The following is a 23361-nucleotide window of genomic DNA, read 5'->3' as shown; positions in this document are numbered from 1 at the left end:
TAAGGCGGTAAAACTTCAATACCGACTATCGCAAACTAAAACGCGAATTTTAGTGTGTTGGCACAAAGTTATACTGAATGAGGCCTATGCTCAAATTATCAAACAATGGCGTACATAGCGGTCTTCTCGTACCTTGAACAATATAATGCAAAAACAAACATTTACTTTATTAAGCTATGTGTGCAAATAATATGAAACAATATGAAACTAGGGGTTTAACTCCACATCCCTTGATTAAATTTTACTAACATTATTAATATCAAGTTATTGTATAAGCTTAAAAGGTCTCTGAGCAATGATAAAACACTAAAACCTCATCCATTCCAGGTTTCTATTTCGCAAAACCTCTTACTTTGAACTTAAGGTTCGAGAAACGTCTGCATAAAATTTAAAATTCTAGTGTAAATGATTTCTAAGATCCGAGACCGTTTCATATACTTCTTCGCAAAGTTTGCAGATCGCAACTCAATGAATCGCAAATATGACAACAATAATTATAACTGCTATGTAAACTATCGCAAACTACATCCCAAAATTTGCGTTGCATTGATGAAATTCGCTACAGAATGAGGCCGCGTGTAATAAGAGAATGAAAGAAATTTTTCTGATATATTTATCGATCAATATGCAATTTAATTTAAATTATGTAGGGAATTCAATATTTGATAGTGTTTTAATCTTGTTCCTTCCTTTCTTTCATATCTTTTATCTCCATTTGTAATAAATACTTTTGCACCTAAATATCCTATATCTTTAAAAGCAACGCAGTCATAGAGTCGAGTCAACATTTAGTACGCTTTCGATTAGTCGAACACAATACTGATGTTTTGAGTTATCGAGAATTTGATTATGTTTCGAGCAATTATGAACGAAATAGACGTGAAAGGAAATCTGCGAATTGTTTATGATAAAATACATCAAGCATGTCAAAGAAGGCCACCGGTAAGTGACATACCTTAAGTTAATGTAGTATTCTTATGAAGGGATTAAAATTAATCGGGAACAAGATGTATATGTAGGTAATATATTGAATTTCTTCTAAACCGAATTCGTGGTTATTCATAAAAATAACAACTAGGTCTGTTACTCTGATTTCTTATCTCAGTAAATTGGCAATTATGTGATAAATGTATTTACTTAGTACACGGTCGAAAGTTGAAGGTAAATGCTTGTTACTAAGCGGTAACAGGTGAAAATACTTGCTTGCTTTCAATTAATGCAAGAAGGTGATTTCTTCATTTCATTTTCTTCACTAGCAGACGAATTTGTGATGGGTTCTTTAAATCAAAAACACATACCGCGAGAATACTCTCATGGTAATTTAAAAATGAATTTCATGACAATCGTTTGATCAGGTATGATCGACAATTTTCAATGTTTGATAGGCTATATGAATATAAATATAAGCTATTCTCAAAAGGGTGCTAACTACGCGCCGGCCAGATTCGAAATTTTTGGTAGGTAATTGTTTGAACAGTTCTGATCAACAATTTCCAACGTCGATCAATTTTAGTAACAGAGGTATAAAAATATAAATGAAGAGCCAGCCTCCCTTACACCTCCGATTTGACACAATATCAATTGTTTGTTCACATGATCAACAATTTTCAACGTTTGATCAGGTTTACTAAAAAGTCATTTTTAGTAGGTGGTCTACGTACACGGTACCTCCTTTATACCAGATTCAGAATTTCTCGATTCTAATCTTTTGACCAAGTTTGATCAACTATTGCTAACGTTTGAGCAATTTTACTAACAGATACAAAGTGTAGAGAAAGGGGGTTGCTTCGATTCAGCGCTTTAAATCAGGATTTCTCAACCTTTTCCATCGGCGTATCACCAAAGCAATAATACTATATGTTGTACGTACCACCAGTGGTATGCGTACCGTAGGTTGAGAACCCCTGATGTAAATAGTTTGATCACGTATGATCGATAACTTTTAATATTTGATCTGCTTTACTAACATAGGCTAAATATAAACTATTTAGCAGGGGACTAACCGCTAACTAGCCCTGCTTTACTTCAGATTTGAATTTTTTTATTGTAATCGATTGATTAGGTTTTATATTAAAAAATTAATATTTTTATCAACTTTACTAACAGACAAAAGGGCTGCTAGCCGCCTCTACACTGCCGATTCAACACTTTGTTATGTCAGTCATTTGATCAGGCATGATCAACAATTTTCAACTACCATAAATGTTTAAAAAAAAAAAAAAAAAAAAAAAAAAACGCTAGCCTACGTTTAGGCCAGATTCGAAATTTATCGATGCTATTCGTTTGATCAATATTTGATCAACTTTATAATAGATATAAAGAAATTTAAAAGAGAGGCCCCTTCATCTCCAATTCATTTTATTAAGCCGGTATGATCAATAATTTTCAATGTTTGAATGGCTTTATTAGTATAAATATAAGGTATTTTAGTACGGGGCTACGCTTCTGGCATGGTTCGATTCCTGTCTTGAGCTAATTTGGTTCGGATCCCACTCTAAACTGTAGGTGCACGTCTCACATAGCCTACCTGCTGAAAAGTAGACAAGACTGAAACCAAATCTAAGCAAGAGGTTTAACAACACATTACCCCATTTACTCCAGATTTGAAATGTCTCCATGCTAATCGTTCGATTAGGTTGTTTGGTCAACTTTACTAACATATGTATAAAGGATAGAAAAGATGGGGTATGATCAATAATTCTCAATGTTTGATCGGCTTTGTTAATATAAAAATAGCTAGGCTAGTTTAGTTAGGAGTTTAACTGCCAAATTCTCGAAGTACCGTTTGATCAGGTTTGTTCAATTTCTAACTTTTTGTCAACTTTACTAATACAGATAAAATAGGGGCTAGCCTCATCAACACCTCTGATTCACCACTTCATGATGTCAGTCATTTAATCAGGTATGATCCACAGTTTTTAACATTTGATTGGCTTGACTACTATAAATGAGTTAGTAGGGCGCTACCACACACGAAACCCCGCCCCTTTACACCAAATTCAAGATTTCTCGATGCTAATAGTTTGATTTTTGTTTGGTCAACTTTACTAACGTATAGGTTATAAAGGGGAGAAAGGCTGTTAAATAAAATAAAATAATAATAAAAAAACTTCTACTTCTCTGATGCAACACTTTATTATGGTGCCTTCCATTTCAATTCAGGCAGAGCATGTACTATCACCATCTCAGATATTGTTGAAACTTTTTTTTTATAGCAACTAAACATGTTTTTAAGAGACCCGTATTTTATTTTATTTATTTATTTATTTATTTTTTTTTTTTTTTTTTGTCGAAAAAAGTTTCCCACCAAGTAATAGGCCATCGAAGACGGGGAGTACAATTTATGAATTGTAGAAAACATGGAAAATGGTCGACTTCGGAGCCTCACCATTCGGCTATGGAGACAGGTAGAGTTATAATTCTTGTTGTGGTGTGTACATAGGGATATAAATAAACTATATTTTATTATAGTTTGGTTTGCGCATGTGTATCTTTTTGTCCATAAATTAACAAATAACCGTCAATTTATCTGAAAAGTCGAAGTTTGCGAATTTTTTCGAGCACTTCCGGTTCGAATTTTAAAATTCTGTTTTCACGGTTGGTAAGACCCAGTTACCCGCTTACCGAAAAAAATCTTGTATCTCTTCTGTGTGCAACCGTTTTGTCGCAAAATATTCGACTAATTGTAAAATTTTCAAAGATAGCCATTTTCTCGAAAACACCATCTTTTAAAATTCTGAAATTTTGTCAGATGGTTCAGCTTTTCATGAATAATAAACACACCAAATACCATTCTCGACCAATGCTTCATGAATTAACTGCAGCTTTTTAAAATTAGCGAAGTTTCGTTCACTTTGATGTCACTGTTAGCAACACTGGGAGCAATAAAAGTGCAATGATTTGATTGTGGTTCACATTCATTAAATGAAGAATAAAAGGTTTTCTCCACTCTGTTTTTTATTAGTTTGATCAAAAAGGCTCTCTCTAATAGAAAAATGATCCTCCCCTACTCCTCCGTTTTCTTAAACCCAAGTAATCTGAAGTAGAAATTACGATTACGAAACACACAAATTTTAAGTTTGCTTGAAATGGTTATCCAATAAATTCTGATCTATAAAAAGCCTGAACTATTATCTCAGTGATGATTTGGAATGCTCCAAAATCTCAATTAAGTGTGATGTTATTACAGTGATCAAAAAAGGACAAAAAGTTTAAAAAATCAAAACGTTTTCTTACGCGTTCCAAAGAAATTTACTGACTTTTTAAACAGAACAATCCCAGCATAAGAATGTGTCACTCGGAATTTTATAGTATTCGACTAAAGTGGGTCAGTCCGCAACCTGCGATGGAAGTGTGTGTGTATTGTGCAAATTTTACGTTAGCTGCTACTGCGTTGCTACAAATCAAAGGTGCAGCCTGTATTGAAGCCGTCATGAGTGACCTATTTCCTTTAGTAGTATGATCCATAGAAAATGATAGCTGCCTTCTTCAAGAATGTGGTGAATGTCCTGGAGTGGAAGGAATAAGTGTGGAGTCTTTAATCATTGATTCTGGTGAAAATGAGTGTTACGTATGTCATATTTGAAAACAATTATCTCGTTAGTAAACTGTCCCACTTTTTGTTTTCGTATCGTACATTGCTGGTTTAACTGTAAGAATTGGAATTCATGGCTCCATCAAGAAAATCCAAAGAAAATTAATTGGTATCGAAAAGCATCATATAAAATTTCAAGATACAAATTCTATTTTACTTCATGTGGATTTCGTTGAAAACTGGACTGTTATTCTGCAAAGTGAAATTCAGAGTTATCACCGGAAAAACGAGCAAATTTCCATCTTTACAGCAGTGGTATATTATTATGAAACAACTGACAGTTTTGTTATAATAAGCGACAACGAAACACACGATATAGCTCATGTACTCATAGCCATCGACAAGATTCTAAAAATACTCGAAGAAAAGCGAAAATATATTTTATAGAAAAAGGTTTGAATACGTGAAAATAAGTGTCTAAAATTTCCCAAATCGTGTCCGTGATTTCTGATGGTGCTGCATCCCACTTTAAAAATCGCTTTCAGATGTTCGAGATGCAGACAGGTCCGATAAAGCAGTGGTTTTGCAGTGAAACCGGCCATGCAAGGGTCTCTGCGACGGTATTGGAGGGGGGGGGGGGGTAAAGAATGTGGCAATGCGGCATAACCTTAGGCAAAAACAGATACACAGTATTAAAACCGCAGAAGAATTCGGGAGTATAGTGCAAGTACAAACTCCGGGTATTACTCTCGTTTTGTTGCCTGGAACTGAATTCGACGACTTCCAGAAGAAAAAAAGGGAAAGTATGCGACTGGTAACTGGTATTCAACGAAGTCATCTTTGGCTTTCGGAAAATGGGGAAGTTTTTATGGCAGTAACGGGTCACCATGAACTAACTTCTGCAATTCAGAATCGAACTTCTGCAATTCAAAGTGTAGATTTAAGAAATCTGCAAAAAGGAACTTTTGTTACATGCATATTTGATAACCAGTGGTGGGTAGCAGAAATATTATGAATAAATAATGAATTACGTGAAGTTCAAGTGCTGTTTATGCTACAGGTTTTCAGAAGAGCATAAGAGAAGTGAAAATAAGTGTTTTGTGACTATCGACAATGTGCTACGCAGGGGCGGATCCAGGACGGACTTCTGGGGTTGGGTTGTAATACTGCTATTTAGAGCTATTTTTAAGAGCTCCAATCTCTGGGGGGGCGATCGTCCCCCTGGATCCACCCCTGGACGAGTTGCGAGTGAACCAACACCTATTGGAGCAACTGCACGGTTACATGCTATTAGCGAAGAAGACACCACCCAAGCAAATGATTGGTCCGTGAGAAAAAAAAAAAAAAAAAAAAGATCAGTGAAATGTTGTTTCCGACTACCATTTTAAGTAAGTGAACTTGAAATTTGTGTGTTTCGTAATCGTAATTTCCATCTCAGATTACTTCGGTTAGAAAAAAAAAAAAACGGGAGAAGGGGAGAGGCTCATTTTACTATTTCAGAGAGCCTTTTTGGTCAAACTAATAAAAAACAGAGTGGAGAAAACCTTTTATTCTTCATTTAATGAATGTGAACGACAAACATCATCAAATTATTGCACTTTTATTGTTTCCAGTGTTGCTAACTGTGACATCAAAGTGAACGAAACTTCGCTAACTTCAAAAGGCTGCAGTTAATTCATATAGCATTGGTCGAGAATGGTATTTGGTGTGTTTATTATTCATGAAAAGTTGAACCATCTGACAAAATTTCAGAATTTTAAAAGATGGTGTTTTCGAGAAAATGGCTATCTTTGAAAATTTTACAATTAGTCGAATATTTTGCGACAAAATAGTTGCATACATAAGCGATACAATATTTTTTTTCGGTAAGCGGGTAACTCGGTCTTACCAACCGTGAAAACAGAATTTTAAAATTCGAACCGGAAGTGCTCGAAAAAATTCGCAAACTTCGACTTTTCAGATAAATTGACGGTTATTTGTTAATTTATGAACAAAAAGATACGCATGCGCAAGCCAAACTATAATAAAATATAGTTTATTTATATCCCTATGTACACACCACAACGAGAATTATAACTCTACCTGTCTCCATAGCCGAATGGTGAGGCTCCGAAGTTGACCATTTTCCATGTCTCCTTACAATTCATAAATTGTACTCCCCGTCTTTGATGGCCTATTACTTGGCGGGAAAATTTTTTTGCGACAAAACAAAAAAATATGGGTCTCTTGAAAACATGTTTAGTTGCTATAAAAAAAATTCAACAATATCTGAGATTGTGATGGTACAATTTTATTTTTATTTTATTTATTTATTTATTTTATTTTTTTTTTTTTTTTTTTTTTGGCTGAGTTGAAATGGAAGGCACTTTATATCAGTCGTTTGCTCATCATTTGATCAAGTATGATAAACGATTTTCAGGAATACGGACATAATCTCGCTTGGCCAAAACTTTGTGGAATGAAACCCTCTCCCCTAAGTTGCACCGTCAACGTGAAAAAAAAAAAGAAAAAAAAATCCGTTGCCCTAACCTCATCTGTGTGGCATATTTGATCGAGATCGCCCCCACCCTTTCGTCGTAGCGTCCAAGTGAAATAATAAAAATCATTCCAGACCCGAACCTCATGTATGTTGATAATTTGATCGAGATGGGTTGGGCGGCTCATGAAATATGATGTCACAAACATAGTCATTTTCGTCCAATGTTCTCGGGATTGCTGCCAGAGTGAGTGTTGCTGTGCTGAGTTTTCGTTACCATACAGCGGCAACATCTTCAGAGCTATGAATATGTTGCCGCTGTATGGTAACGAAAGCTCAGCACAGCAACACTCACTCTGGCAGCAATCCCGAGAACATTGGATTAATAGTAGACGCCAGCAAAGCTTCAAGATCATATAGTCATTTTCATTTTTAGTCTATATAGATTTGCAAAGCGCGCGTTAGAATATTTTTCTTGTCATTGTTTTAATGCAATTACGTGTTATTACAAAATATATACGTATAGCAATGTATAGAACTTTCTACATCGAAGAAATCGTCATGACGAGGTTTTATACTGACGACATTTCTTCCCAGGCGAGATTACGTCTCGTTTAGGTCAGGCGAGATCCTGTGTCGCGATGTTTTGGCCAGGCAAGGTTTTGGGACGTGAGGTTTTGTACCCAAACCCGATTTTCAAGGTTTAATCGGCTTTACTAATAAATCGTATGGGGCTAACTAGACTCTAGCCTCCTCTGTACGCCAGAATCGAAATTTTTCGATGGTAATTGTTTGATCAATATTCGATCAAAAATTTCCAACTTTCTCCGACTTCCTTCATTCCGCCGTTGTCATCCATCTCATTACTGTCTCCGTTAGCCTCGGTGATGGGACGTTAAATTTTTAACAAAAAGAATACAATGCATTTCGAAATAGTTACTGCATATCATTCGTATATTACTGATAATGTATAGAACAGTTTCATGTTGGTATATTTATGGCATTTTGAGTTTTTCTTAATTTAATATAGAGAGCACTTAAATTCTCTTTATGTCTAGTTGTATATAAATGACTATTGTTGCGGTAACCAATACTATCCTGATTTTCTTTAACATGTGTGAGACAATTATAAATATTCGTAAAGAGAACTCTCATGATATACTTCTTATCAAATGGCCTATGCGACACAGTATCACGTAATCCTTTTATTGCTCTTATCGCTTCCTTCTCCATGTAAAGACAGTTTGTGTACCAGGTGAATTACTTCACAATATTATGCCATATTGTGAATGAGAATGGGAAAAATGTATAGTATGCTAAAAGCATTGTTTCGTTAACTGCTGTTCATAGCTTACGTATTAAAAATAATCATGTGGACAGTTTCCTACTTAAATTTTCAGTATGCACACCCCGTTTAGTTCGAATCTAGATTAATTCACAATAGTTTTACGTAGTAGCACACACTTACTTCAGTCACATTAAGATAGAAATGTATAGTTTCTGTTCTAGATTCGTTAAGATACAGTTTGTTACACTTTAACCAAGCGATAACATTTTTAACGTTTCATTGTCTTGAGATTTTATATTCATCAAACTTTATCTGTACTTGTCAGCATGTAAGATAGATTTATAAAGTAGACAATTTGGGAAATAGTTTACTTAGATAAGAGAAAGTATAGATCCCAGCACACTTCTCTGAGGTGCACAATTTCAAGAAAGTAAAACCCCACATTCAGCGGGTTTGCATATCCCGTCTCCTAACTATGAAAACATTTGCACTCACTTCAAACCCAATCGTTTTACTGATTTTAACTTGTATAGTTTTACATAAGTTATAACGACATAAAATAAATTGCGACTTGTGCGACAGATACGTTTGTATATTGCTATATTCTATTCTCATATTAAATACGGAATTACTTCTGTGTGTTTCGCCAAAACTTCAGAATATATTCAAACAAAAATGTGTCATAAAAATCAGTACAAAATCACCGAAACGCACGTGAGTGACTTCTGTAAAATTTATCCGGTTTTAGTAATACTTGACGTATGCTTTTGTAAATATGTGGAATTCTTTGAGATGAAATCTGTTTTCCTACTTTAGAGTTTCCGCGTATACATAATGTAATAATAAAACAATTTTCCACAGAAACTGTTGTAAAAAAAAAATTTTTTCTTTCTTCCCAATCACCCCATTGCTTGGGGTTAAAATCGACCATCACAATGTAAGGGGAGAAACTAGCTCATCATATGTTCCACGAGAAAATTCATAAAGAAAAAAATAGTAAATTTTCATGAAACGTAATGTGTGTTTTCTTTGAGACTTGAAGAGTTACTCCTTGCTTAGGACTGACATTACTCAAAGGTAAAAGAACAAATTCATCCCCACCCCCAATCTTAATATATACGTATGTTTAATGTAACTTCCTTGAAAATTACCTGATTCTCACGAAACCTGGCGTGTATTTCCTTCGAGATTTTTTTTTTATTATTCTATTGCAAGAATAATATGTTATTTCATCCCTGGCTTTAAGAAAATTTGATTTTCGTAAATAATAATTAATCTTTAGTTTTATGAATCAAGGTATACGCTCTTTTTGAGGCTTAATAGTTGATCTTATTGGTTAGAGTTGAGAAGCTTAACCCTTTAATGGGCAAGCATTGATAGCATTACCATTAAAGTATTTAGTTTGCTTTTATGGTTGAACCATGTCTTCCTGATCATAATTTCGTAATTTTTAAAGTACTTTTGTACTTCGGTACTTTGTTTGTAAAATACAGGGTGTTTATTTCAAAGCAACATTGCCATAAAATGGGTCTTATGTGTAGCTACTGAGCATCATTGCCCTATTATGGTAAAATATCATAAGAATACTCTGTTTCGTTGATATATTTTCCTACAGAGCATGAAACAACAAATAATAATAATAATAAAAAAAAAACTTTCGCGGAACGTTGGAGATAAAGCTTTTACAATATTAAATTTGACTATCCCCTGTTGACAAAGATTAGAAGTATCTAAAGAAGCGACCCGCAAAGAATGTATATGAATATTGTATGAAAGCAGTAATACCAATTAAATGATCACTGAAGTTATAATTCGTGCGGATAACGCAATAGAATGCGATGTTGCTTAAGAGCAACACTGCCCACTAAAGGGTTAAAGGTAAGGGGATGAATTTCCCCAGCTTATAAAATGAAATGTTTATGGTATCATTAGTAAGGATTACATAAAGTGCCTAACGGGATACACCTTGCAAAAGAAAAGAGCATCTTTCATTCTTTCTCTCGAATTATCCCATGAGAGTTGAGTTGAGTTGAGTTTAACGTCCCGTTCAGCAGCGAGGCTATATGAGACGTGGACCTACTGATTAACGTGAAATCCGAACCACATGAGCTTCCGGCGGGAATCGAACCCGGGTCTCCCACGCCAAATTATCCCATGAGACATGTTGCCTTTTCTGTTTATACCTTAGACTTAACCATTTAATGAAACATAATGGAATTGGGTGAAGTATTCTGATATTCTCAGCATGTCAGGATTGGAGTATCTGTTACATAAAAAATAAAAAGAATGTTGCTTGTCATCGAATCACAGGAAAACGGCTTACGCGATTGTAGTGAATTTTCGGATATAATTATTACGTACTTCGAACTAGTCTTTCATCGTGTTCCTCTTATTAAAGTGTACCCTAAAAAGTAGGGGGAGAGGAGACAAAAGGTATGCGAATAATTGAGCATCTCATGATCCTACCAAGGTAGAAAAATGAAACTTGGTATATAAACTTATTAAAAATATGTGGATACATGCCTCAGCGTTTTTGATAAGAGAGTGACATAAAAATAATCGAAAAGGACCGAACGACCGATATTAGTGTCGACTCCATAGTTTTCGGGATCGCTGAGATGAATAGTGATACCCCTGATGGTATTTAAGTCCAGGTTCAGCCCCCATGATATGGAGGTGAGAAAGAGTGAGGGATGGAAGTTTATGAAATTACAAGGTAAGATATAGAGTTTTGAACTATGTACCCAAGAGGACAATTTAATAATTATGGTTTTCATCATTGCCCTTTCATTGAAATGCGTATCTTAAGGGTGAAGAGGGTTGAAATACTTCCCAAAAATATATTCTCCCCGTGCTAAGAACAGGTACTCCAGCTAGTATTTTATATTAATTAATTTTATATGGAGTTAAAAAATTATTGAGAGCTATCAGTGTGTATAGAGTACGTCCATACGGACTTTTGTGGTACTTTTTATAGCAAATACTTTCATTTAATGCAAAACTATTACAATAAAATTAACAATTTGTGACATAGAGCTAGATTCACGAAGTGTTTCTTGGCACGAGGATCAGAATGTTTAAAAAATGATTCATTTATGTATTTAAAGGATCTACAGAAATTTACCCCGAGGCTTGTGGCTGTGAGCAAAGTGAAACCAAAAGAACTCATTATAGAAGCGTATGAAGCTGGGCAAAGACATTTCGGTGAAAATTATGTACAGGAGTTAGTAGAGAAGGGCCATGATAATGATGTAAGTATAAATAATAGCTTAAGTAGTAGTAACTTTCAAAGTATCATTAGTGTCCATTAACCATGGTGTTCATGGGCGTGAAGTGGTTTGTTTCCTTTGATTAACTAATTTTTTTTTTTTTTTTTTTTTTTTTTTTTTTTTTTTTTTTAAATAGCTGGGAGCATGAACCGTTATCTTTTACTTGCTAGTGTGAAGCTATTGTGACTATTTTATCACTGCTATATTATTAGCTAGCTATATACAGGATTTGAAAAATCTTACTTGCAAGTACTAGCCAGACCATTTTGCAGGCACAGTGTTTATATTAGACTTTACTTGCCAAATGTAAAAAAGTATTCACCACTGGCGAGCAAGTGAGTGGATTTTTCAAGCCATGGCTAATAGCTAGCTATAATCTATGTTATTAGCTAGGTATATATGAATATATAACATCGTGTTAAATTTAATGTATCGGACGCGAAATAACATTGTTAACGAAGTATCGAAGCCCTTCCTGTGTGGTGTATCAACGAAAGGGCTTAGTGAGAAGATTCCACAAATACATATTGTAGGAGCATTTTTCTGTGAAAAGTAAAGTAAACAAAGAGGGTTAAATGGATAAACCGAAGTCATTTTTTATTTTTATCTTTTCCTTTTTTAAATTAGAGTTGCTCGTGTGTCGGTTTGAAAAATGGATAAGGACTGACGTAAATTGAAATGAACATCGGAGGAATCTGTGGTTAAATACCTAATTCTTTTCTATTGTTGCTAACCCTGGACGTCATTTTTCTTTCAGTATTTTCTTAAAACAGCCTTATTCAAACTTAGGTACATGATAATTTCTTAGAAGATACGTACGTAAATTGAAAATAAGTACAATGAATATTTATATTTCGTGAGTGATAAAACTATTTCTGTTACAGAAAATAGAAACGTTGAAGACACAAAGAAAATAACTTCAATTAACCACAACGAGATCTTGTATGTAATAAAAGATACGGGGTACCGCACTAAACTTCCTCTCCTTAATTCCTTAAACTAAATCATGTGCTTCATTTATTTATGCAGTATTGTAAAATACGAACAAAATTATAAGGCGTTTTGGGAAAATTTCACCCAAAGAAAACCCACCCGCAAAATTAAACTATCCTTGGTAGAGTTCTCCATAAGAAAATGACTTATGTCGTGTGTTATGAAATATTCGTATGTAAAATGACAAACTCACAAAAGTCGTATTTCACAGAAGAAAGAAAGAAAATGCCCTGAGAGTAAACTACCCCCTTATGGTTAATCTCATGGAAGTTGGAGGCGCGGTGGCTCAGTGGTAGAGCGTTCACCTCCGGTGCTTGGGGTCCCTGGTTTGATCCCAGCTCGCGCCGTGTGGACTTTGTGGCGGACAAACACCGTGCTCGTGGATTTTCTCGGGGTTCTCCCACTTCCTCCCACTTTCTTCCTTCCACCATTTCACTCATCTCTTATCATCACCGTCTCCTTTAGCTTAACCGGCATAACCGTGGGACTTAAAATTAAAGATTTCATTTTTATTTTTCTCATGGAAGTTATTTATGCAGCATTATAGGAATATTAAGCTGGATCGCTAGTCACCTTTAGGGTAAAACTTTCTTACTAGATGGCGGAGCACGTTGCGATACATGCGATGTTGCCACATGAGTTACGGATAGAAAAGAGTTTAGACACGATCGCATTTTATACAAGATTTACAACAAAGAGAAATGAGAGCTTTTATTTCTATTTTACTCAATACTGCCTAGGTAGATAGGACAACAGATTTTTAGTAGGTTCACAAATGTTATTTTATAGGCGAAGTTGCAATCCTTGGAGCAGCTTTACTTTAGGGGCTTAAATATCATGGCTAACATTCCAGCGTTTTCTGGGCAAAATTCCACTCAAACTGCATTTAGGGGTAACAAAAACTACTGTTATGGTAAAAGTTTCTCTGCAAATTACAAAGATATACGTTTATCTATAACTAGATGTGTCAAAGGTGCAAATTAAGAATAAGTATACAAATACAAAACCATTACACAAATCCTATCTTTTCAACAGACTTAGTTCTTTCAAGCGTGGTATTTTGTCAGTTGTATTCTTGTGCAGATATTTTGTAAGTTGTGTTCCCCAGTGCATATATTTTGTAAGTTGAATGCCTTAGTGTAACTTTACATGGCATAATCATCAGGCCCGTATCCAGGGGGGTCTAGGCGGGCCGGGTCTTCCTAAATTTTGGCTGCCCCCCTAAAATTTTCAAAGTAGGCTTGCAAGGTGATGAACTATAACATTGTTGGATCGAGCCCCCCTAGCTACTTCATCCAGTCAGTCTGCATTGCCCCTTATCACACTCTCAATTTACATAGAGCACAACGGTAAGCGATAACAAGAAATTATTTGTTGATATAGATTCAGCGTCCCGAGCATGGGTTCCATCTCCGCTCCTTATTCTTATGTTGATACCGCAAGCGGTAAACGTATCACTTACAATTCGGAATTCACGGACAATATTCGTCAGAATATTGGATCAATAAGAGCTAAACATAGATCACTCACTTCTGGTAGGTCAGGTTTTTGGCTGGATTCCAGCTCGCGCCAAGTGGGCTTTGTGGTGGACAAATCATAAGTGGAGTTTCCTCCGAGTCCCTTCCTTTCTTTCATTCAACCATTTCATTCGTTGTCATCATCACCTTCTATCTTTCCTTCGAAGCACAGTGATAGGACGCTACAGAAAAAAACACTCATGTCTCTCGGCCATATAGGCTAAACGAGACGGTGATGATAAGAATGAATTAAATGGTAGAATGAGAAAGTAGGAGCACAAAGAGAAGCTCTGAGAAAATCCACACACACACACATGGTGTGTGTCCACCAAAAAGCTCACCTGGCAAAGCTGGGATCGAACCAGTGACCCTGCATACAAGATGTCAATGCTCTACCACGGAGTCACTGCAGCTCCGGAGTAGAAAAAGGATTTGCATTTCTACATGAGTGTTTGCGTTTCTCAAGTAAAGCTATAGGGTCTGAATATTTTCTTTTCATTATAGGAAAAAAAAGACAATTCAAGCTTTACGGTTTTATGAATTTTTAAATACTAGCTAGAGAAGGTTGCGGGATATTACTCTGACTTCGTTTCGATATTATGCTCAGTCGACGCCTTTTTTACGTATGAAACAATTAGGCAACGGGAGAAATCCTCGATCACAAGCGTGTTCGAATTATGAAAGTTAAAAGTTCAAAATTGAAGAGATTTTGCAGAAAGTTTGAAGTACCATTTCTTGAGATAGACGCTTCAGTTTTGATATCAGGGAGTCTCCTGGATACCCAACACAGTAGTAAGATCAAAATTATTGCATTTTGCAAGATAAGGGCAATTATTTGAAATGATGTGAAGGGTAATGGCGTCTTACACCATGCAAATTGCCTCCCATTTGACATACTGGGCCAACCAGTGGTAAAAGTGGATCTGAAAAGGTGGGGGGACGGTAGGTAGTGGCATGACGACACGTCGTTCTCCTGCCTATCTATACCCATTATAGTTTTTTTTTTTTCGGAACTGGGGGGACGCCTTAATTTTTTTCGAGGTGGGGTACAGCGTCCCCGCTTTCTCCTTCACTTTTACACCTGGGGCCAATAGGCTAATAAAATGTATTTGATACCCCTATTCGACTATATTGTTATTCAAATATCACTTTCCTGTGTGACCACCTTCAAATTGAATAATCACATTTGTCTTGAAGACGCTTTGCCAGTCGTGGAAAATTCAATGAAGAACGACGTGATATTCATAATTAAACTTGTGATGATCTATATTGTTGTGTTCTTCCCTGGCGCACATCCCCGGGGCTTAAGGGGCCGGGCCCCCCCTAAATTTTTACTGCTCCCCTAAAATTTTCACGATAAGCTTGCAAATTAACAATAATATGGTGATGAACTATAATATGGTTGGATCGGCCCCCCTAACTTCTACCACTCCCCTGCATTTTTGGACTGACTACTGGCCTGGTTCTTCCCCTTCTGTAGCTAGGTCTAAACAGCTCGAGCAGCGTCAGACAGGCTTGCCCTACCGCGGTACTCCGGATTCTGTCGGCCTATGCTTATGCATCGCAGAATACGGTGTTTTAATACATCATCGCTAACCATGTGCTTAGTTTTCAGCAATTAGAATGTCGATTATGGGGAAATATTGGTCAAACTCCAGGAAATATTTTAAGATATTCAACGAGAAAGTAGACCGAAAAATTTAAAGAAAAAAAGTGGTTAGCGGGAATGTGCACTCAAAGTCGTGAACCAGGTGACTTTTATTCTCGAGAAAACCGCTGTTTGCATACATTATCTCTAGCCGATTGTTTGTTTTTTGGTCACATTTCTCGCGAAATACCGTAAAATATTGTCTGAAATTTGGCCACTATTTTCAAACAATCGCCATTGAAATTCGTTGAAAATTTTTAAAAAATGGCTAGCGATGAAATATTGAAACACCGTCTTCCACAATGGATACCATCATGTCCATGGGGTTTATCGGGATACTCCTGTTTCCTCCCTTCTTCTCATTCCATCAATTCTTCCATCGTCATTCACTAGCTTTAATCATCGTCTTCCTTAGACTAAAGGGTATAATCATCGGATGTTCAACTGAAATATTTCATTTTTTTCACAATACACAGAGGCCGGCTGGGTTGGGAGTCGTGTTGAAGTTAGTCCCGCGGCAAAACGTTTCGAAAACAAATGTCATTGTTTAATGTTTAGGTGGCCACACAGAAAGTGACATTTGAATGACAATACAGTTGGATTCAAATAAATTTTATTAGCCTATTTATCCGGTGTGCCAAATAGGATACAAGTTGCAAGTTGTAAGACGCCATTACTCTTCACCCCTTCTCCAATAAGTTCCCATATCTTGCAAAATGCATACGTTTTGACCTCACCATTCCGTCGAGTACCCAAGAAAACACCTCAGTACCAAGAATGAAGCGTGTATCTAAAAAAATGGTTTCTTCAAACTTTTTTCAAAATCTGTTCAATTTTGAAGTTTTAACGGCCATAATTCGAACAAGCTTGCGAACGAGGATTTCTCCGGTTGCCTAATTGTTTCATATGTAAAAAGGAGCCAACTGAGCATAGTATCAATATGAAGTCAGAGTAACACCCCACGATCTCCCTAGTAAGTGGAACTAATTACTATTTTCCACTAACGGGTTCAGGCAACTATTCGTGTATGTATGAAAGCTCAAAAACATATATAGATTATTTTCAAGAAGATATAATATTTTACCTAAGCAAATTAAGTTTCAGCATAAATAAATACAGGAAAAAGGAAAGAAGAAAACAGAAAAAACACACATTACATATTTAACGTTCAAAATGATAGTCAAAATAAACTACCTTTGTATTACACGTGTGCATAATATTTACGTGGAAACAAACAGTTAAAAATTGAAAAGCGCTTAGCTGTTTCTTCAATTTATTCTCCTTTTCTCTTTGCTTCCTTTGGCTCTTCGATCTTTTACTTAGAGTTGGATTCTTCTTATATATATATATGTATCATTCCTTCCGTTTTCCCATTTTCCACTTTTATTAACTATAATAGTTCTGTCACAATTCACAGGTTTCGCCTCTGGACTTCAAACGCTAACAAGGAATTGCCCTATTACTGTGACTGCAACAGTACACATGCAAGTTTGGCAACGAAGCTTTATGGCGTCCTGCGCAAACATGAGATTCAGCCGCTAACACTATTTCCGTAAACACAAAATAATATTTGGATAAAATGTAAAACATAACACGAAAAACGGTAATATAATACCCATATTTCTTAATGAGACAACTACTTGTAAAATAATTTATGCTTGTAAGTAAAAATTTCATAAAACTGAGCACAGGAGTAGCAAAATCTAACAGCAAGCGCCATCTTTCGTACTCATCTTAAAACTGATCAAGTTTTCCTCTTATATGTCAGTTTTTTATCTAACAGAATACATAAGTACAGAAAATAGTATCTCATGTTGTAGCTGACGCATAACTCTATTTTATACTGTAATACTTATAATATGTGCCATTTCTTTACGCGTTGGTTAAGGCAATGAACTAATGCTTATACTGACTTCCGGGTAGTGATCCACCTTTAAAAAAATGCTTATTTATGAAATATGTACAAAATCGACTAAATCATTTTTGAGAAAATAATAATAATAAACATTCCTCGATTAATTTTTGAGAAAATGGTTCGAGAAAAATCTCCCGAGAGTAAACTCTACCCCTTCTCGATTTTTGCCAGAGAAAAGACTTATATCACAGTATGAGATTGTCTTTGAAAAGTTCACGTTTGAAATATAAACAAAATCGTTAGGGCCTTTTAGAGAAAATCGCGAATTTTGATTTTTCCCCTTCAGTGAACTACCCCTATTTTTAGGGTAGGAGTTTTTTTTCTTTCTTTTCTGGTGAATGTACATCAGGACAAACAGAAAAACAGTTGTCGAAAAATAACTTTTTCGATGCGTGTGGGCCATGAAACTGTAAATCAGTTGAGATCTGGAATTCGATTTTCTTCACGGTTACCATACTTTTTTCTCTACTTTCGTTGCTCAAAACTCTACCATAAAGACAGACACATTAAAATGAATCCAAGTGACAAAATTTCTGTAGGGAGAAATGGTAGTAGAGTTATTTTGTTAGATAATAGTGCAAACCATCCGATTGTGATTACCTTAATTTCTAAGATTAAATGGACATAATTTCTACCTTATAGTGTTAAAAATATACATTTTTTTCACGTATGGTTTTATTTTATTTTGTTACGGGACAAAGCAACAAAAATAATATTTAACTAGTGTTTTCTAGCTTCTGAAGTGACTGGTTGTGAACATGGTCATAGAATGGAATGAAATATAGAAGAATAGATTCGTAGACAAAACGCAATAGCTGCGGGTGCAAGGTGAGGACGTGGCAGGCCATGGAAGCACCGGTAATCGTCCTTCTTCGAAGAAAACTTTCACATCCCGGAATACAGTACATGTCGCAGGGCATTGTCCTATTGACATAGTTGTCTTAGGGAAGCGTATCACCTCAGTTCTCTGGACATTTTCTCATGGTAGTGGTTATTCATGAAGTCGCCCTCAATACGTAACAGTCGAGATCACGTAATGTACCCAATGTCACCCACACCTCACTTCTGCCAGTCGGCCGCTATGACGCTCTATAATGCACGCTGGCATCTAACGCGTATGCGACCATCATTGTAGGAAAGTTGAAGCGGGACTTGGTGGAAGAAATACGATCATCTAGAACTCAGCACACTTGTGACTATGTTCGTGCACTCATCGTAGTCTGAGGCCTTGTATTGCTGGGTCAATAGAGGTCAACGTAGTGCAAAGACATGCGTGCTGCCAGTGCAGCATTTAGTAGACGCTGTGGAACCATCGACACAGACTGTTCAACATCTGTTACCATACTCCAGCGTTGACGATGCTGTACGGTCAGTGACAGTCATATGAATAAGATGTCTGTCGTTCCATAGTGTGGTTATATTGCGCAGTTCACTACCCGATCGTAAATAGAAAGTAGTTTCTCGTGAGTCTATTGTTTCCACACACATCACTGCTATGCCCTGTATTGTTTCCACACACATCACTGCTATGCCCTGTATGCGCACCAATTTCACGGTAGTCTAGTAGGGCGACCATGCGGTCTTGCGTTCGGCTGTTTATACGACCGCCTTTGACGTCGACGAGGGATCGTACCCTCCCCCACACGTTTTCTGTTCTCTTATTCACGCTCCACTGAGTGCTGCGCAAATCACTTACACGCAGTACTACAACAACGCGCCAAACAGTTCGATTGCTGCAAGAACCACGCATGTATTACATCGCTGAAATTGTATCGTACTTTAGTGCACAAGTTTGTGTTCCCGTCATTCCTTCTTTATGTTGCAGATTATACAAACAACATTGTAGTTCATAGCATGAATAATGTGTGATTTCATAGCAGATCTCTATTTTTAGGTCTTGGAGAAATGTAAAGAGATTCGGTGGCATTTTATCGGACGTCTTCAGAAGAATAAAGTGAATAAGGTGATTGGCGTTCCAAATCTGTACATGGTGGAAACAGTGGATTCGGAAAGGATAGCAACAGCACTGAATGATTCCTGGGGTAAACGTCACGGTGACAGCAAGCTCAAAGTAATGGTGCAAGTAAATACTAGTGCAGAAGATGGTATGTTGAGTTTTTCGTGTCTTAGCTCTCGAAGATTTATTTTGTGCGGGTTGAAATGTGTTATATATTGATTATTATTATAATGCTACTTTCGCTACGGAAAGTCTTAACAACAAGAACACAATTTGGTTGATAATTTTTATATTTATGTTACCAACCCGTCTATACGAGCTCCTTCGTGGCTATATGGTTGGCGTACTGGTCTTCGGGCGAAAGACCAGGGTTCAATTTCGGCGGGAGCTCGCGTAGTTCGGATCCCACGTTAAGCTGTAGGTCCACGTCTAATAGTCATGGTGCTAAAAGGGACGATGACGATGAACTCCTATTCAATCAGTTAACCAGCCAGACTGCAGGACTGTTGTTACTATTCAGAAATATATCTCAGGCATTTGTATTTGGTACTTGTATACAATATGGGTATCAACAAACAACATAATACATAAAGTAATACTACATATTCTTCAGTACGCAGCCCTGACAGTATATTTGAAGATGATAAAGATCAAGACGAAATAGGCGATGAAATAGAGAAATAGGATGTGTCAAACTTATCTGAAATCTCCGAAATGGGTGAAAATTTAGGAAGATATATTTATGTAACCCAAACGTTGTTAATGGTGTATTTCAGGCAATATATGAAATTGAAAGATTTGTTGACCGTGTAAAACCGATCAAGTAAAGAGCAGGCAACTCAAAGAACAAATAAGGTTGCTACTCGTGTATATGGATTTATGTAATAAAGCAGGTACTTACTGAGGTACTGTATTTAAATGTGTTTTCTATGGTACATTTGCCTTAAAATATGTGCAATTAATGATGTTTCTTTGCCGTAATTTGTCACCCAAATAATATGCTGCCTTAAAGGTAGTGTGTTGCACATTATTTTTTTTCTATGTAGGAGTAGTAGTATGTTCATTTTATTTGAGGTATTTAAAAATGTATATTTTTGGATATTTGATATTTCAAACTTTTTCTCGTGACCTCTTGGACTTTGAATTAAAAAAAGGCTCCGCTGTATATATATATATATATATATATAAAAGATAGATAGATAGATGTTTTTAACTTCGTTTCTTTTTTGACTTCTTTCGATTCATTACAGAGTACTCAATTCATTTTCGCGACATCATTTCATCTTCACTTACATTTTATTTATTTATTTATTTATTTAATTAATTTTAATTCTTGTATAAACTTATAGAGACCTAACTTCTGGCTCTTCTCTGAGACATTGCTCAGGAATTGTGAAGAGATGATGAAAAATGAAAGCGTTACAAAAGCCAACTGCCTGGTAGAAGCAGTGTTGTGATTATACATTGTTAGTCCTGTGTTAGCTTAACTCACATTCGTATCCTATATTATTATCTTAACTAATACTTCTTCATATCTTCCTATTCTTAAATCATAATTCATCTTCAACAAACTGTCATAAATTTATATCATATCATATCTACTTCTTATTTGCACAGGGTACTCTCATTTACTTGGTAACAGCAAGTCACATAAAGAATCACTTTGTGCCCAACATCCTGGTAGGTGTTTTCAAATGCGGAGACATTATTTGTTGTGATTGAAAACTATTAAAGTTTGATTTTATCGTGCGTCTTAATGCGAAATAGATGGTTGTGCTAAGGGGGAAATGCAGCTTTATACAAGTGTATATTTGATAAATTTATTTAAATTTTTCTTCCTTAAATTTTCTAATTGAGGGCGGTGCGTCAAAATTTATATTTAAATGTAAGTGGTGGCGACTCACGTCATACACTGTTTGCAAGGCGGATCGACAACTAATATTACAAAGTAACATTTAGTATGTTAGTAACAGGTTACATAAATAACAGTTGACACATTACATACGATAACAGCACTAGTAGAACAGCCAAACCAAAAGAATGTGCACCCAGTACTAGTGTCTAAATAGCTCAGAACAGGAATCAATACAGCTTTACCCACTAGTCTAATGGCCAGCATACGCACCTTTGGTACTTGGGGTCTCGGGTTCAATTCCGGATAGGGGCCTTGAAATTTGAACGCATTACAGAGGTTCGGATTCTGCCTTAAACTAGTTCCACGTCTCATATAGCCTCAGTGCTGAACGGATGCTAAACTCTAATCCAACCTTACACAGGAATCGATACAACTATTATTGCATTATAGCGTCCAAACAAAACACTTTCGCTAATAATGCTGTAATATAACATTCAGAAGTGTATTAATACGGATGTATAAATAGCACTCGGAACAAGAGATAGCACATCACATGGCGCAAGTTATCTCTTATTTTTTTCTGAATATTTTTGCATTCGAATATGTAGGTTAAATGAAGGTGTTTTATAAATATAGTGCAAACACTTCAGAGAGGAATACGAGATATAATTGAATTGTAGAATTGTACATAAGTACAGGGAATTTGAGAGAGGATTATAACTATTTTAGCTGTCTGTATATGAAAAGTGAGAGTTAATTATGTTATTTTTTTAACAGAGAAAAATGGCTGTGAACCATCTGAGGCATCTGATTTAGTGAAATTCATCCTTGAAAAGTGCCCAAATCTTGAAATGGTTGGTTTAATGACAATTGGAATGCTCGGTTATGATTTGTCAAAAGGACCTAACCCAGATTTTCAGGTATTGATAATGAACTTTCTTTAGAGTTAATTTACTTCAAATATCATTTAAAAAAAAACAACAACAAAAAAAAAAAAAAAAAAAAAAAAAAAAAAAAAAAAACGGTGAGTTTCCCAAAGTTCCTGGCGAAGGCATCAGAGATTACTGAAACAGTGTAGTGCAATTTGAAGTGCATTTGACTGCAGTAAGTTGCTTTTATTATTATTATTATTTACAAATTATATTCTTAAATAAGTTAATTAAACAATGTTTTATTTACTGTGACGTGATTGGCTTGAAGAGAACATTTTAATTTCGTGCAGTTTCTCCTTACGGTGTCCACTGTTTTAGTTGGAATTCACTAAAAGTTTTCAAAACACAAACATTTCATTAAATCCGATGTGAAAGTGAGGGAGAAAGACTTCGCATTGGGATGACTTTAGAATAGGTAAATAAATACAACTTATAATCTGAATAATTAATTTTTGAAAGAGATGCTTTCCTTTTTTGATCTTCTTTCGTAACGGAGATACAATCTCACTTCTGGCGTATCCATTAAATACAAGGTGTTCCAAAATGATCTTTCCAAATTCGATCGCGTATAAGTCAGAAATGGGAATAGATAGAAAGGTGCGGTTTGTGATATAATGGTCTCACACACCTAAAGTTTTAATAGCCGTGTAACAGAGTTGAATGTGTGCGCCATCTGTAGAACGCAGGATATCTAAGCAATATTCGAGTTCCACTCACGTTTGGCCTAGCATGTCATCCGTAACGTGTTCCAAGTGCTGCGCTGATGCGAGCTCGCAGTTCTTGCAGATCCTGGGTCTTGTAGACCACATCCTTCACAAAACCCCAAAGAGAAAAATCTAGTGGGGTGTTGTCTGGAGACCTTGGGGGCCAGCCAGGCAATGGGTCCTCCTTGATCAATCCAACGATCTCGAAATGTGTCGTCCAAAGCCTTCCTAACGAACACAGCCCAGTTAGGACGGGCACCATCCTGCTGCAGC

At 36.1% G+C, this 23361-nt stretch overlaps 1 protein-coding gene across 1 annotated transcript in view; it reads left to right on the top strand.

The window, feature by feature from the left end:
* Nucleotides 1–813: 813 nt before the first annotated feature.
* LOC145666845 (pyridoxal phosphate homeostasis protein) overlaps nucleotides 814–23361 on the top strand; it is a 36806-nt gene continuing 14258 nt past the window's right edge. The window contains exons 1-4 of the mRNA XM_081734420.1: nucleotides 814–942; nucleotides 11406–11549; nucleotides 19535–19745; nucleotides 22230–22372. Coding sequence (XP_081590546.1) covers nucleotides 850–942; nucleotides 11406–11549; nucleotides 19535–19745; nucleotides 22230–22372 — 591 coding nt within the window. The 5' untranslated portion in view covers nucleotides 814–849. The remainder of the gene's footprint in view (nucleotides 943–11405; nucleotides 11550–19534; nucleotides 19746–22229; nucleotides 22373–23361) is intronic.

The sequence above is a fragment of the Thermobia domestica genome, chromosome 12 (assembly GCF_964235325.1).
Source record: "Thermobia domestica chromosome 12, izTheDome1.hap1.1, whole genome shotgun sequence".
Classification (NCBI taxonomy): domain Eukaryota; kingdom Metazoa; phylum Arthropoda; class Insecta; order Zygentoma; family Lepismatidae; genus Thermobia; species Thermobia domestica.
The sequence above is the reverse complement of the archived record's forward strand: the minus strand, read 5'-3'. Positions and strand labels throughout refer to the sequence as shown.